We start from the raw sequence: 17,577 nt of genomic DNA on the forward strand, positions 1-17,577 counted from the left end.
AGGAAAGGTTTGACATATTTACATTTTGTTTGGACTCTTATATACATCATTTATTTAAGATTTATTGTGTTGTGGTTTAAAAGCTATATTATGAGACATGTATGGTCACTAACGCTTTTAAAAAAAAATGGAATTTGATCCACTGTGCAACAGGGGGTGTGAACAATGGATATACCAGTGGTCCACAGTGGACCAAAGAGAATTATATCAGAAAGATAAGGGGAAAAAGAATGAAACAGAACATGTATTAATTTTTATTAAAATATTCAATACTAAATATCAAAACCTAGTAACATAGGTGCACTGATCATCTAACTAAAAGATCCAATTTGTAAGAATTTCCACTTTCGGCCATACAAGCTTAGTAAACAGCCATACAATAAAACAAAAATAAATATTTCTTGTTATCTAACTTAACTTTATAATGTAAGAAAATTAGACCAATAATTATTATGCGTATATAAATAATTAACTACTCAAAATGCTTTTATGGGATCAATATTTCTGAAATGAACATTTCTGACCATACAACATAAGTAGGAGCCACATAAAAATAGTCTTCCAAGATTTTTTTATGGCAGCCTATGCTTTTTCCGCTCGTTCGTTTGGTATTCCTCCTTCATTTCTACAGGTGTGACCCTTTTTCGAGGCAGTCTGTAACATAGGAATGTGTACTAAATCTGACCCACTGTGTACTTGACCCATATGACCCAATGTCAACCTACACGCCAAAAAAATTAAATAATTAAAAACAAATACAAAAAAAATATTTATAGCGGAAAATGTTAAAACACACAATAGCTTTTTAATCAAGGTAGTAATAAAAACGATAACAAGACATTCAATGGCATATAATTCGAAATTATACGATAAATTCCAACTTACGTAAATATGCTACCCGCGGAGTGATATCACGTTCACACCTGCACACAACGTTCTGTTCGCGCGATCCCCTGGGCACTGAGCTAGTAGGTACGTGTTGGCCAGAGGTATCCACGGCGCGTAATAAATTAATAATAGTGTATTTGAATTCGTCGTAGTGTGCGTGACCTATTGTGCACCAGCGACCCACTGTCAACCACCTTACCTAATTGGGAGGGTGCTGCTTTAGAGTTTCAGAAAATCTCATAATTAAGAGACAACTGTGTATTTTATAGAATAACGCGTTCCCAAAATAATCAATAACCGTCAAAAAATATATATCTTGATTTTGACAACCCTAAATAGTTGAAAAGGATAGTTCTATGCATTAGAGCGACATCACAATTCGACACTGAATCGCTGCATGTCAAAAATTGGTTTTGTAGCAAGTGTCCTTTCTGTACGGTATTATTATATGCCATTTGCATTGCACAAGTAGGACATTCCATATCAGAACTCGTTTGCATTTATCTCTACACCTTATAAAACAAAGTCCCCCGCGTCTGTCTGTTCTGTGTATGTTTGCGATAAACTCAAAAACGATAAATCCCGCTGGTTGAGAGCTTTAATCGAAAACGCTACCCAAACCGTTTGAGCTGGGTATATTATATCAAAATAATGTAGGTGTCAGGTGTGTGTGTGTCTCTTTTCTACAAAAAAGTCCGCTATGGCATATGTCTATCTTTTACGGATAACTTACTACAACTATTTTTATGATAATCCCCGTGCGTAGCCGGGGCGGGCTACTACCAATAATTGGGCAATTTGGTATACCTATGTGGCGTGTAAATGTGTGCCTTAAACGGCCGAGTAAATTCTAGTCTGGCAACACCACTCCCGACACGCCCTTTTTCTTCTTGTCTCGCACTACAACGAGCGCACACGCCGCTCTATCTTTTAATTAGATAATTAAGTTAAACCTTTGTTGTAACCTGAAAACCGAATTATACATCTCAAGAACATCCGCTGTATCATTGATGAAGACATCACCCTTCGCCCCCTATCCGGAAATTGGTGACTACGACGTGATGACGACGACAGGTTGAGCGACGCATGTTGTTTTTTGTGTCTGCCCCTGCCATCGATATCGAGCAGGAGTCGCCAGCATAGCAAAGTGAATGGTTCATTGTCTTCGAGATTCTGTTCGGTGGAAAAATTCATCGTCAAACTTCCACGCTACGAAGCTTCAAACGTCAAACTTGACATGCGTCATTCTACGTTTTCCCGCCTGCCAGCTGTCAGTGTCAAGTGTCACGCAAGTAACCTAACTTTTCTAAACTTTTCACTCAATTCCTGTGTTTTTTCTTCAACTAATCCAAGAAAATAACAAAAGTGTGTGTGCTTTGCGATAACCAGTGCCTAAATAATAACAAAACTAACCAATATTGCTATATAAATACGTCTCGGTGCTGGAAAACAACTAACTTTGGTGTACAAACAAATAACCCGGATTAACTACTACTTATTTACAATTTCAACGTCTCTGTTTGTGCTAAAACTAACAACTAAAACTGTTTGGTGTGTGCAGTGTGGACTTTTATTGCTGCATTTTAAATTTATGCTCATTTTCAACGCCATACTTTGTTCTGTTGCATAATTTTGAACTTGTAATTTTAAGTTTAAGCTTGTGTTTTCTGTTTTGTTTTATGTCTGCATAATTTCTTCTTTGGTTGTGGTAAAATCTTAAAATGTCTCTTGAGGAGTTGCGGAATCAGCTGGAGGCCTTAAAGGTGCAAAATGCGGCTCTTCAAGCCCAGGCCCAGCAAACTGAGCCTGCAACAGCTGACACTGTGGTATCATCTAAAGGTGTATGTGGTGTTACTGTCAAGCTGCCTCCATTTTGGGCCGACCGTCCAGCAGTGTGGTTCGCCCAGGCCGAGGCTCAGTTCCATCTCGCCGGCATTAAAACCGACATCACCAAATTTAGTCATGTCATTAGTATAATCGACCAAAGGCTAATTGGTGAAATTGAAGATGTCATAATGAACCCACCAGAAGATGACAAATACAAAATCTTGAAAGAAGAACTCATAAGACGCCTTTCTGTTTCTGAGCAACAACGGGTGGAGCGACTCTTGAGTAGTGAGGAGCTCGGGACTCGCAAGCCCTCTGCCTTCTTGCGCCACCTTCAATCTCTTGCAGGTACAGCCAAGGACGATACCATCTTGAGACAGCTCTGGATGAGGCGGCTGCCGGGGCAGGTCCAGGCTATACTCACCGCCCAGTCAGACATAAGCTTAGAAAAGCTTGCTGAGCTGGCGGACAAGATCATGGAGGTGAATCCAAGCCCACAGGTATATAAGGTAACAGCTCCACAGCCCAGTTTTGATGCTGTCATGGAGCGTCTTGAACAATTAACCCAACAGGTTGCTGCCTTGTCTGCCAGAGAGCAACGGGGGAGATCTCGCAACAGATCCAGACCGCGTAGCAGAAGCAGAAGTAACACCCGGCCAGCAATGCTACCCGACTATGTTGGTACCACAAGCGGTACAACACCCAGGCGACCAAGTGCAACCCGCCTTGCAACTGGAAGTCGGAAAACCAGAACAGCGGTCAGTAAAGGCGGGGCCTGACTGCTGCTCTATGGAACCAACCAGCCGCCGTCTCTTTGTCACCGATAGGGTGACAAAGTACCAATTTCTCATCGACACCGGATCAGATTTATGCTGCTACCCTTACCGCTGGCTCAGAGAGCCGAGGAGACCCACTGAGTGGGACCTTAGAGCAGCTAACGGTAGCACCATCCTGACCTACGGTACTGTCAACTTGAGACTGGACTTCGGGCTGCGACGGGATTTCACATGGCAGTTTGTGGTGGCAGAAGTCAATTCAGCTATCATTGGTTCAGACTTTTTGGCTCACTACCATCTTCTACCAGATTGCCACACCCAACGCCTTGTAGACGGTAAGACAGGTCTCAAGACCATTTGCTCTACAGCTACTGTCACACAGCCCAGCATCAAATCCATCAGTCTACGGGACTCTCCTTTTGCACAAGTGCTTGCTGAGTTCCCTGACATCACTAAGCCTCCTGGATTTCAGCGGTTAGTCAAACACAATACGGTGCACCATATTAGGACCACAGAAGGCCCACCCATTTCCTGCCGTCCCCGACGCTTGGCACCTCAGAAGCTTTCTGCTGCCAAGGCGGAACTAGAGGACATGGTACGTATAGGGGTAGCTCGGCCATCCGAAAGTGCTTGGTCCTCTCCATTACACATGACAACGAAGAAAGACCAGTCTTGGCGTCCATGTGGCGACTATCGCGCACTGAATGCCAGGACTATTCCCGACCGCTATCCAGTGCGCCACATCAACGACTACGCGAATAACCTCGCAGGCGCCACCATCTTCAGCACACTTGATCTGGTAAAGGCGTACCACCAGATCCCAGTAGCTGAGGACGACATACCTAAGACCGCCATCGTCACCCCGTTTGGCCTCTTCGAGTTCCCTTTCATGACATTTGGGTTAAGAAATGCAGGTCAAACCTTCCAAAGGTTCATCGATGAGGTCACACGGGGTCTCGACTTTGTTTTCCCATATATAGACGACATACTTGTCTACTCAGCTGACGAGACTCAACATAAGGAACATCTGCGAATCCTGTTCAAGCGGTTGCAGGAGTATGGGCTAGTTCTCAACCCTTCCAAGTGCGTCTTAGGCGCAAAGGAAGTAGTGTTCCTGGGATACCACGTGAGCGCTGAAGGTACTCGCCCTCCTCAGGACCGTATTCAGGCTCTTATTGACTTTCCCCCTCCAAAAGACGTTCAAGGCGTGCGTCGGTTCCTCGGCATGATAAACTACTATCGCCGTTTCATCCCGCACGCCGCGAAATGCCAAGCACCTCTTGTGGATGCCGTAGTAGCCATAAATGGCAAGGGAGCCAAACCATTCCCATGGACACCAGAGCTTCTGGCAAACTTCGAGGAGTGTAAGTCAAGCCTGTCTAACGCGACCCTACTCCAACACCCGGTCAACGACGCACCTCTGGGACTTTTCACGGATGCCTCCAGCGTCCACGTCGGATCCTGCCTACAGCAGTTCGTGAACGACCAATGGTGCCCTCTTGCCTTTTTCAGCAAAAAGTTGACCCCCCAGCAATCTCAGTGGCCAGCATACTATCGAGAACTTTTCGCGGTGTACGAGAGCGTACAACACTTCCGCCATATTCTCGAGGTTCAACATGTAACCATTTATACTGACCACAAGCCGCTGTTGTACGCTTTCGTACAACGTAGAGAAAAACTTCCGCCATCGCAGCTGAACCAGTTGTCGTTCATTGGCCAATTCACAACGGACATCAGGTACATCAAAGGGGAGGACAACGTTGTGGCCGATGCGATGTCACGGATCGAAGCCGTCTCGTTAGAGGAAGATTACGAGGCGCTCGCTAAATCACAATTAGAGGACCAAGAACTTGCCGATTTACGTCAAGGTAACTCCAGCCTTCAGCTCTCACGCGTAGCTATACCTGGCACGGACATCTCCATCCTTTGTGACGTCTCCACTGGCAAGCCTCGTCCTTATCTGACCCCTTCATTTCGTCGTGCGGTGTTTGACAAGTTGCACAACTTGAGTCACCCCGGCGTTAGACCCACCACTCGACTTTTGGTTAGCCGGTATGTATGGCCCTCCATTCGAAAGGACTGTCGTAGGTGGACTCAGTCTTGCCTTGCGTGCCAACGTAGTAAGATCTCAAGGCATACCTCAGCACCTCTAGGTACGTTCGAGCAACCATCTGGACGCTTCATGCACGTCCACATCGACATTGTTGGTCCCCTTCCCGTCTGCGATGACTATCGTTACTGTCTTACCGCCATTGACAGGGTTTCCAGGTGGCCAGAAGTGTGGCCGATGCGTTCCATTACTGCCGATGAGGTGGCTGATACCTTCGTTCAGGGGTGGATATCTCGTTTTGGTGTTCCTGCTACAATAACTACCGACCAGGGCACCCAGTTCGAGTCTGATCTTTTCAGGCGGTTGCTGCACACCTGCGCCACCAAGCGCGTACGCACAACCGCGTATCATCCCTGCGCTAATGGGATGATTGAGCGCGTCCACCGCCAGCTTAAGGCCGCACTCATGTGCCATTCAGGCTCGTGGACACGCGCTCTCCCTCTCGTTCTTCTCGGTATGCGGACCGCCTTCAAGGAGGACTTGAAGGCTACCGCTGCTGAGATGGTCTTCGGGGAGTCTCTCCGTCTGCCCGGGGAGATGCTGGTCGCTGAGTCTAACGAAGACCGACTGGACAATCCTGCTGATTTCGTCGTCCAGCTGCGACGCAAGATGTCTGCTCTTCGTCCGACTCCTGCTTCGCGACACTCTACCCGGACCGTTTTCATCTCTAAAAATTTGCCCACGGCGACACACGTTTTTCTACGTGATGACACTGTACGACGCCCATTGCAACCCCCTTACACAGGTCCTTTTGCCGTAGTGAGGCGTTCCACGGACGGGAAAACCCTGACCCTGGAAGTTAAGAACAAAGAGGTTGTAGTGAGCGTCGATCGTGTCAAACCAGCTTTTGTGGACACAGAGGAGACTGTCGATTCTGGTGCTCCTGCTACAGTGGCTACACAGCCTCAGGATGTACCTCATCCGCAGCCAGCTGCTACAGTGGCTACACAGCCTCAGGCTGTACCTCATCCGCAGCCAGCTGGACCCGTTCCTCCTATTACCACAACCAACCGTGATCGGCCAATTACCACACGTGCAGGCCGACACGTAAGATTCAAAGAGAAAGATGATTATTGTTATTTTTAATTACCTCTTAGTTCTAGTTTTGTAATTCTAGACTATTATTATTTCTTATGTTATCCTTCTCCGTGGGGGGGTGGTGTGGCGTGTAAATGTGTGCCTTAAACGGCCGAGTAAATTCTAGTCTGGCAACACCACTCCCGACACGCCCTTTTTCTTCTTGTCTCGCACTACAACGAGCGCACACGCCGCTCTATCTTTTAATTAGATAATTAAGTTAAACCTTTGTTGTAACCTGAAAACCGAATTATACATCTCAAGAACATCCGCTGTATCATTGATGAAGACCACCCTTCGCCCCCTATCCGGAAACCTACTTAATCTAAATATATAAAAGAAGAAGCTGACTGACTGACTGACTGACTGACATATCAACGCACAGCCGAAACCGCTGGTTCTAGAGATTTCAAATTTGGCACGTAGGTATCCTTATATAGTGTAGAGGAGCACTAAGAAAGGATTTTTCAAAATTCACCTCCTAAGGGGGTCAAATGGGGGTTCAAAGTTTGTATGGGGAAACAAGATTAGTTTGACTATTTTATTCGAAACTTCACAGAAAGATTCCTTAAGACATATGACTGAATACGTGTTTCAGGTTTTTTGAAAATTTAACCCCTAAAAGGGTGAAAAGGGGGTGATAAAGTCACAAAATCAATATGGGTATCGTTTTTATGGTTTATCGGGTCGCTGATCACGATAAATACAACGTTTTTAAAATCTAACGAGGCGGAAGTGAAATACCTTCTCCCCTGTTGTGGTGCAATGGGGTTTAAATATCAAAAAAATATATAAAAGGAAGATATTGACTGACTGACTGACATATCAACACACAGCCGAAACCGCTGGTCCTAGAGATTTCAAATTTGGCACGTAGGTTCCTTATATGGTGTAGAGGAGCACTAAGAAAGGATTTTCCAAAATTCACCTCCTAAGGGGGTCAAATGGGGGTTCAAAGTTTGTATGGGGAAACAAGATTAGTTTGACTATTTTATTCGAAACTTCACAGGAAGATTCCTTAAAACATATGACTGAATAGGTGTTTCAGGTTTTTTGAAAATTTAACCCCTAAAAGGGTGAAAAGGGGGTGATAAAGTCAAAAAATCAATATGGGTATCGTTTTTATGGTTTATCGGGTCGCTGATCACGATAAATACAACGTTTTTAAAATCTAACGAGGCGGAAGTGAAATACCTTCTCCCCTGTTGTGGTGCAATGGGGTTTAAATATATAAAAGAAGATATTGACTGACTGATTGATATATCAACACACAGCCGAAACCGCTGGTCCTAGAGATTTCAAATTTGGCACATAGGCGTAGAGGAGCACTAAGAAAGGATTTTTCAAAATTCTCCTCTTAAAAGGGTGAAATGGGGGTTCAAAGTTTGTATGGGGAAACAAGATTAGTTTGACTATTTTATTCGAAACTTCACAGGAGGATTCCTAGACATATTATGACTAAATACATGTTTCAGGTTTTTTGAAAATTTGACCCCTAAAGGGGTGCAAGGGGGGTAAAGTCAAAAACACAATATGGGTATCGTTTTTATGGTTTATCGGGTCGCTGATCACGATAAATACAACGATTTTAAAATCTAATGAGGTGGAAAATAAATTTTCTCCCCTGTTGTTGTGCAATGGGGTTAAAATATCCAAAATAGCCATATATATACATATATAGCTTTAGTTTTTATCTTTACTTCTGGTTCAAGAGATTTCAAATTGACACGGAAGTTCCTTAGAGGAGCACTAAGAAAGGATTTTTCAAAGTTCACCTCCTAGCATGATAATTTGACAGGGGCAAGGACAGGGACAGGGACAGGGACGGGATAGGGTTAGGGATAGTAGGGATAGGGATAGGGATAGGGATTGGGATTGGGATAGGGATAGGGATAGGGATAGGAATAGGGATAGGGATAGGGATAGAAATAGAAATAGGGATAGGGATACGGATAGGGATAAAAATAGGGGACGGGGACGGGGATAGGGCCCCTATCCCTATCCCCGTCCCCTATTTTTATCCCAGGGGCGGGGACAGAGACGGGACGGGAACAGGGACGGGGACAAAGATAGAGATAGGGACGGGGATAAGAATAGGGATTGGGGTCGGAATAATCGGTCGGCAATCGATATCTAGGCAGTGTAAAATACAGGTGGCTCAGTGGGAAGGTATTAGTAAGTAGGCATCGGCGAGTATCCTGCATCCGTAATAACTATTACATTCAATGTGCTGTAAGAAGATCGTTGTTTGCTTGCTTTTTATATGTTTACGTTTGCAATAAGTATAAGCAAAATGAAAAAAATTGTAAGCGATAATGCAAGGAAGTACTTTTTACCCTACCGATCATAGCGTCGAGATACTGGCTATGTGGGTTGTATGAAGATTCCCCAGTATAAATATTTATATAGGTAAAATACATACATATTCGTACCTACTACCTACGCTGTGGTCGCTGTACAACAATTCTACAATCATTGCAAGAATTTCTTTAAAAACAATAGGTTAAGGTACAGTCAGCCAAAACCGGACCGTACAGCAAATAGATCAGTTACAATGACCCTCCAGTCGAGAATTGCCCCGCTTTACCTTAATCGAAATAATCGCGGACAGATGTACCTACAAAGAAACCTACGGATCCAAATGAAAATCTTATTTTTTGTAAACGTTTCAATAAGAATACTTTTATTACGCGGGCGAAGCCGCGGGTAAAAGCTAGTGTTATTATAATTGATATCAGTAGGTACAACATCTATAAGATATTCAAATATCATGCATTTCGCTCTCGCATGCACGTACTTACGCACGATAACAAATATCTAATTCGGACTAAATTAATAATTTTGCCTATAGGCGTTGGCGTTGGTACTAGGTATACTTATCGAAATAAGTTGATTACAAAATTGCTAATGGTGCTCCCACACTGAGCTGTAATAAATGTTATATACCACGGTGTGAGGGACAGCTTGTGATTAAAATCAGCCACAGTTCATCTAGAAAAGAAAGAAGCATACGAACATAGAAAGAAGCTTTTTGGAGTCTGAATAGTTTTAAGAGCTTACATATGTAAACTGCATGGTAGATAGGTATGTTGTAAATAATGTATATTTTAGTTTATAAGTATATAATAATGCAGTGTCCTAAAGGGTTTGTGGTAAAAGCACTTGATGTCTAGTTGTAAGATCTATTGTAAACCCACAAAAGAAATGAATATGAATATGAAGTCGAAATAAAAATAGGGGAAGGGGCGAAATAAATTAACTGTTAAAATGAAACTCTCTACGACCAAAGTTATATTACGCATAAGACTAGAAAATATAACATTAATAGTGAGTTGGTTATCTCGGTGAAGATTCCTCTAGTTTAATGGCTTGCAGGGCGAAGAATAATGTGGTGGAGCTGATCCAGTGCCACTTGTTCTGGAGTATGTTGTAGAAACTGCCGAGGACCGCTTCCACGTGGCAACCGTCTGAAATAAATTTTATATTAATGTGAAGGAAAGAAAATTTTAGACAACTGAACAATGTAGTTCGCCGAAAAAGTCTAATATTTTAGGGCAAATCAACTTGACATAAATAATTTTGTTGTCCCCAGCACCAACTCAGTGGCTTTAGATACCAGCCCTCTGTATGTAGCACTGGAAAACATTAATAATATTCTATTGTTTGACCTCCAGGCTGACATATTCTCGCAGGGGGAACCGAAACTTCTAGCCACTGCTACTCGGTATTTCGAGTCGATCTCTACTCCCACAAGTATTATAATATATAGCATTTAAGAATATTATTATGTATTAGAGATATAAGTTTATTTGATATACCTAATGTAAGTGACATGTCGTAATAATTTGTTATGTTTAAACAGTGTATTATGTTCCGTAGTACTGTCTAGCTTTTAAATTCAATTCTATGTATAGTCCTGTGTTGTAATCTTTACCTGTAACCTAATAACTTACATGTTTGGTTTGTCTGTGTTTGACGACCGGTCTGGCGCAGTCGGTAGTGACCCTGCCAGCTACGCCGCGGTCCCGGGTTCGAATCCCGGTAAGGGCATTTATTTGTGTGATGAGCACAGATATTTGTTCCTGAGTCATGGATGTTTTCTACGTATATAACTATTTATATATTATATATATCGTTGTCTGAGTACCCACAACACAAGCTTCTTGAGCTTACCGTGGGCCTCAGTCAATCTGTGTAAGAATGTCCTATAATATTTATTTATTTATTTATTTATTTTATTTATTTATTTATCTGTTAGTGTAAGTTGGTTCATAATAAATGAAAGAAATCTGTCCACAACTTCCACGGGAAGAAATTCCTCATAACAGTTTATCTGATGCTGCGTTTTCAATTGGTGTTCTGAACAGTTCTGATCGAGTATTCGTTCATTGGTGCGCAGTCTAGATGAAAACACACGTATTATCGCGCAGAACTGTTCCTAAACAATAAGGGCCCATTTAGACGGTACGACAACTCGCATAGGAGTTTTATTACATTGCGGTATTTGATGGCTGTGCATACGAGGGGTTAAGATTTATATCCATTTCTAATGGGAGCTGACACCTTGAACAAGCTCAGCCACATGCGCCTATCCTTCAGGGATAACATACACCAGCACCAGGGAATTTTCGACGGGTACCACCCGGTTCAATTCCACCGACACCAGTGGACTAGGTCGCTTTTTCTTTGGTATTTCAGTTTTCAATTACTAGTTATATTATACGTATCAGGACGTTTATCACAATTTGCACTCTCGCGCGCGAGTCAATACATCAACCGATAAGTGGGTAATAGACGTACGAGCAAGTACACGTACTTAAACCAGTCAAGTGGGTGATAGACGTACAGTCGAGTTCATAAATATGTATACATTTTTTCACCTTATTGCATAGGGTTAAGTTAAGGTGAAGAAATGTACACATATTTATGAACTCGACTGTACGAGCAAGTACGCTCGGCGGTTTTAAAGTACGCGTACCTACGGTGACACAAAATCGAAAAAGGTCGTCGAGCCATAAGTACGCGTACTTATGGCTCGACGACTTTAGACGTAGTAATAGGTATGTGCTCGCGCGCGAGATGTCGAGCTTTCCTAACCCGCCTGTACTTACTTCTCTCTAATAACAACGTCATTTCATTCGGCGTAGTGAACTTCTCATATTGGTGTGTGCCCCTCGGTAGAGCGTTCAGCACGTACTCTGCTAAGCATATCGCTGTGAACTGCGTCAGCCTAGTTCTAGTAGGAGTCGTGAAGAAAATCCTTCCTCCTGGCTTCAGCGTGTTTATGCAGGATTTGACGAATAATTCCTTTTTGTCGTTATCAATGTGTTCTATTATTTCAGAGGCCACTACTCCGTCGTAGACGTTGGCGTTGTCTTTTGCGTGTTCCTAAAAAGAATAATAAAATTAACTTATGGTTTTGATATTTCGACGACAACAACGTACAAAGCGCAATCTGCGATTTTTTCTTGTAGCAGATAGCACCTTGTACGTTGGTGGGTAAGGTGCAATTTTCTGAAAAAAAAAATTGCAGATTGTACCCTATACGTTGTTGTCGTCGATTTATGACGTTTCAAAAAACTTACCTAAATAAAATATGATATGTGAAGGGCAATTCCACGTAACTGTAATGTAAGTGACCACTTCATTGCATGTTTATTTATTTATGATGCAAATTGAAGTCTTAATTTATCTCTAGATAAGCCTACTTTTAATCCTTAGATATATTGATATTTAAATTAGCACCATGAATAAAAAAACATGCAAATAATTGGTCACTTACATTACTTTGTTACATGGAATTACCCTGAATATCAATAACCTTCGAGGCAATGCCATCTCTCCGAGCTAAAACTAAGTAGGTATGTCTAAGATTTAACAGTTTTAATATATAACACAAAAATATATAATTAAAATACCTATTAATCTGTAATAATAACTAAAATAACATAAAGTTATAATACTTAAAGAGGCATTCATAAACAAGTTTTATGCTTGCAAAATACTCGTGTAAATGGGTTTAGTTATAGTTATTTAATTACTCGTACGTAAATACTTGATTGTACATACTTCTTGCGTGTATACAGAACGGGGCGTATTAAATTATCATAAATCTGCCAGTGGTTACCATAACACAGAAATATTAAAAAAGTTTGTACATTTGAACGTCTTGGTAGATTGTACCTCTATGAAACTTTTTGTTACCGAAACTGTACAGAAATATTGGTCGTTTTCGGGGATTAAAAAAAACCCGGCTCTGAGCCTTGGTCAGGCCTACGCCACTCGTTAAGTACCTACCCGCTAGCAGTTGCCTCGAGGTAACAAGTGGCCGAGGGGCGCCAGACTGTGTGGTCGCGTGGAACGTACCTACTATTCTTCTGAGTTTTACGTAATAACTTATTAGTATTAGTTAAATAGAGCGTAGGTGTTTGTCGTTTTGCGGCCACGTGAATGATCTGTTACGTTAGTAACTTAATTAATAATCTGTGCCTTTGTAGCCTTGGTACTCCAGTGATTTAGTTTAGTTTACCTCAATCGATGTGCATAAGTACGTGGGCCGTTTTCCTGGCACAGGGGGGTGCGCCTGGCTGTGTTCCTGGGCCATTTCTATCAGTTCCTTACTGGCGTCTACGCCGGTCACATCTGCGCCTAGTTTGGCTAAAGGCTGCAAAAAAAGAAAAATATTTATAGTGATTTAGAAATTAGAATTAAGTTTCCATATTGTACATACATCAGTCAAATAATTACATTTCCGACCCACCCAACTGTCACCATAAGCACAGTATAATAAAGAGTACTATCGTACAATAGCTATGACCACTCCCGCTCCCCGCTAAAAGTGCCGCCCACCCCCTCTTGGTTACCTCACAGTTACCGCCTGTCAAAAACGCGAACAGTCGACCTGTCATATTTCACGCATACAAGCGTAGTACGCGTTCACCTACACGAGCTTAGACTGTGTGCTAGGAACGCGCCTCTTTCATATATTTCATCGCCAGTGTCCGCGGTGTGCCATAAGAGCTACCTTGTATGTGATGCTCTTCAGCAACCCCACATTGCGTTATGACTTATGATTTTTTTTATTATCTGAGGATTTAATATACAAATGGGACTGAATTTTCAGGAGTTTAGGATTAAAAGCCAAATGACATACGGATTAATACGATTTTTTTAACACAAATTAACATTGTCGTAAATATTGCTTTTTGTAGAATTTTTCTCTCTGAAATATAAATTGCGTCGTATTATGGGTTTCTTTCAAATAATCAAGCCAAACTTTTTGCTGTGTCCCCTTACAATAGAAAATTAAAAAACCTGACAGTTTAAAAAAATCACTTATTTCTATGAAGCAGACAACAGACAAGTCCTACTTATCATACAATACTTTAAATAGGTAAAAAAACCGAATATATCTTTAGTTTTTGCTAGATACTAGGTACCTATTTGTATTTTTATTACCAGGGGGCGTAGCCGAATGGCATTTCTGCGACGCGAAACGAAATCGAAACGCCGCAGAAATGTAGTCTGGTTCTGTCGCGCCAATGCGCAAGAGCGATAGAGATAGCTACGAAAGAGAAAATTATCGTGAACGTTTGTGCATTCGGCTACGCACACTGTAATAACAATGTCTATCTAAGGATTGGCATGTTTTCAATATTATCTTATTTAAATTCTAATATGATTGTTAGTAAAGTAAAAAAAGCTAATTCACAGTTTTGCATAAGTAGCTAAAATAGCCGGCTAGACTGAGAAGGTGAAAAAAACAAATGTCTTAGTCATTTCAAATTACAGACCTTACAAACAGAACAAAAAAAAACCGGCCAAGAGCGTGTCGGGCCACGCTCAGTGTAGGGTTCCGTAGTTTTCCGTATTTTTCTCAAAAACTACTGAACCTATCAAGTTCAAAACAATTTTCCTAGAAAGTCTTTATAAAGTTCTACTTTTGTGATTTTTTTCATATTTTTTGAACATATGGTTCAAAAGTTAGAGGGGGGGGGACGCACTTTTTTTCCTTTAGGAGCGATTATTTCCGAAAATATTAATATTATCAAAAAACGATCTTAGTAAACCCTTATTCATTTTTAAATACCTATCCAACAATATATCACACGTTGGGGTTTGAATGAAAAAAAAATCAGCCCCCACTTTACATGTATGGGGGTACCCTAATAAAACATTTTTTCCCATTTTTTATTTTTGCACTTTGTCGGCGTGATTGATATACATATTGGTACCAAATTTCAGCTTTCTAGTGCTAACGGTTACTGAGATTATCCGCGGACGGACGGACGGACGGACGGACGGACGGACGGACGGACGGACGGACGGACGGACGGACGGACAGACAGACATGGCGAAACTATAAGGGTTCCTAGTTGACTACGGAACCCTAAAAACCATCTCTTATGGCTCTAGAAATAAGATTGTGTCATTTCACAAGATCATACTAATTTTGAACGTATATAAGAAATATTTATTTACTCGAAGAACAAATTAAATTATTTTCATAGAAAATATTTTAACCTGTATTTTTTAAGTAGTAACACTACTATTATGTTATAAACATTAAATAAATGTCATATTCGCCCAGTAAGCGGAGTACGCTGGTTCGATTCCAGCTCGGAACACTGGAGGCCTTGGTCACTTTTTCTTTGTATGACATTTATTTAATATTTATTTAGTTTATACCATTGAGAAAATTCCTCCACCGCACCCAATGTCTAAGATCTTCTTTCCCAGGAGAGGAGTACTGGTTCTCTTTTCTGGTGGACAGTGCACTAAGCCATCTCTTACCAATGGCACTCTGTAAGAAAAACATCCAGTTAGAATGACAATAATAAAACTTCTAGTACTTACTTCATAGCTCAGTTTATTTTACAATTCATCAATTTTTAAATTGTTGTTACACCTTGGCGGGTGCTGTCTGCATTTGTCCCACAACACGGGTAAGGGTAGTATTGGCTTGTTCTACCACTTTATGTGTCAGATGGGCCTATACATACTAGGTTTGGTTTGGCACCTGCCTCCCATAGGTTCTGAATACCAAATGGATTTCGTGCAAGGAAAGCATATAAAAAATTGCTTTATATTTTATACCCATCTTTCTAGAACTATAATTGAACTAAGCCTCTGAAAAAAAAAGAACTATCCTCATGGCCAGATCTGCAGCTTGTGCCTCTGGCAGGCAAATATGGTTGCGCGATAATTATTATTATTATTTAATAAGCAGGCAGGCAGTTAAAGAACTGATATAGCCTGTATCCAGTGATAATTGTGACAGTAATCATAGCCGAGTTGTAGATGTGATGTGCTTGTCTAGTCTATTTTTAAACTGATTCACAAATTATGAAAACATCAGGCCATCCCTATCAAATTTACAAATAGTGGGATAGGGATGGTCTCATGTTTTATCATTTATCACGCGACCATACTTGCCTACCTGCCGGCGTATCATGCTTCCAATTTTATCACTTATCCACATGGATAAGACATCCGTCACTCTCACACTGACATACTTGCCAAAGAGTGACGGATACTTTATCCACATGGATAAGTGATAAAATTGGAAGCATAATATGCCGGCGGGACATGATTTTGTCCATGCATTTCCATTTAGACATTTATACTTTATTTTTAGACTATCTGTATGGAGTTATATGTCTTTTTCCACTGTATTGCACCATGTTAATATTCAAATCAATACTTGCCTAATCATATTGAAAGCATGTAATGGTTTCATGGGTCCGTTGGGGTCCCACCATTGGTCTCTTAACTTGGCATGCAGTTTGACATCTCCGGCATCAACAGTTGATTTATTTTTGCTCTCTTTCTGGGTTAATAATACTGAATATCGAAGTGTGTGAATCTTTATTGAACTTAATGCTCTGAAAAAAGAATTACAATATAATTATTTCTTATATGTAAGTTTTTAAGGTTGCCTTTAGTAATTTCATAAGACTAGAAATGAAACAATTAAGTACTGGGAAATGATTTTTTTTTTAAATATAGGACATTCTTACACAGATTGACTGAGGCCCACGGTAAGCTCAAGAAGGCTTGTGTTGTGGGTACTCAGACGATATATATAATATATAAATACTTATATACATAGAAAACATCCATGACTCAGGAACAAATATCTGTGCCCATCACACAAATAAATGCCCTTACCGGGATTCGAACCCGGGACCGTGGCGTAGCAGGCAGGGTCACTACCGACTGCGCCAGACCGGTCATCGAAATATTTATCCAAAATTATGAAATATTTATCCAAATCATGTTAAACTGTATATACAACATATTTTTTTTTTCATTAGGAATAGTAGTTACTTGGAATCAAATAAGTATTTCTATTTCTATCTCAAAAGGTAAGCTCTAATTTGTTGTTAGAAAAGATGCTTTTCCACACTACAAATTCCGAGGTCGTGTCATTTTAATATAAAGTAACCCAATCTAATTAGATATAACCCAACCGGCAGCACCTATAGTCATATTCTTACTGTACTTAGCTGTCTGTGTAGTAATATTATTCTATCGGTACTCACAATGAACCAAACATATTTTTGCTAGCACGAAATTGAAGCGAAGACATCTTGGCTTCTGATGATTCCTTATTTTCGTTTATAACATATGTTTCATAGTTTTTAAGCACAAAGTCGTATGAGCTGGTGGTAACCTTTTAGCTCCCGAAAACCGGCTCTTATAGATTCAAATTAATAATAAGTTTCAAGTAAACTTATTTAAATATTTTCGTCTCGAATAACTAAGTAATTCTTTAAGGCTTAAAATAATACTTTTCCCTCGACTCTGCTACACAACAATACGACTTTTTGAAGATTCGGATTCGATTGGATTCGACGGGACTTTTAAAAACGTCAGTGTCACTGTCAACCTGACGTA

General features: G+C 41.0%; 2 protein-coding genes across 2 annotated transcripts; one reads left to right on the top strand and one right to left on the bottom strand.

Annotated features, from left to right (window-relative positions):
- The first annotated feature begins 2,609 nt into the window (after window positions 1-2,609).
- On the top strand, window positions 2,610-6,652 carry LOC125229853. The gene is made up of 4 exons (XM_048134792.1): window positions 2,610-3,215; window positions 3,310-5,543; window positions 5,901-6,144; window positions 6,461-6,652. Exons 1-4 carry the CDS (start codon window positions 2,610-2,612, stop codon window positions 6,650-6,652), a joined length of 3,276 nt encoding a protein of 1,091 aa, XP_047990749.1.
- Window positions 6,653-9,948: 3,296 nt separating this feature from the next.
- LOC125229409 (ubiquinone biosynthesis O-methyltransferase, mitochondrial-like) lies at window positions 9,949-17,485 on the bottom strand. The gene is made up of 6 exons (XM_048134238.1): window positions 17,223-17,485; window positions 16,386-16,562; window positions 15,367-15,481; window positions 13,208-13,342; window positions 11,790-12,066; window positions 9,949-10,145 (listed from the first exon to the last, which is right to left on the bottom strand). Exons 1-6 carry the CDS (start codon window positions 17,267-17,269, stop codon window positions 10,015-10,017), a joined length of 882 nt encoding a protein of 293 aa, XP_047990195.1. The 5' UTR covers window positions 17,270-17,485; the 3' UTR covers window positions 9,949-10,014.
- Window positions 17,486-17,577: the final 92 nt, after the last annotated feature.

Source organism: Leguminivora glycinivorella, chromosome 9 (genome assembly GCF_023078275.1).
Source record: "Leguminivora glycinivorella isolate SPB_JAAS2020 chromosome 9, LegGlyc_1.1, whole genome shotgun sequence".
Lineage (NCBI taxonomy): Eukaryota > Metazoa > Arthropoda > Insecta > Lepidoptera > Tortricidae > Leguminivora > Leguminivora glycinivorella.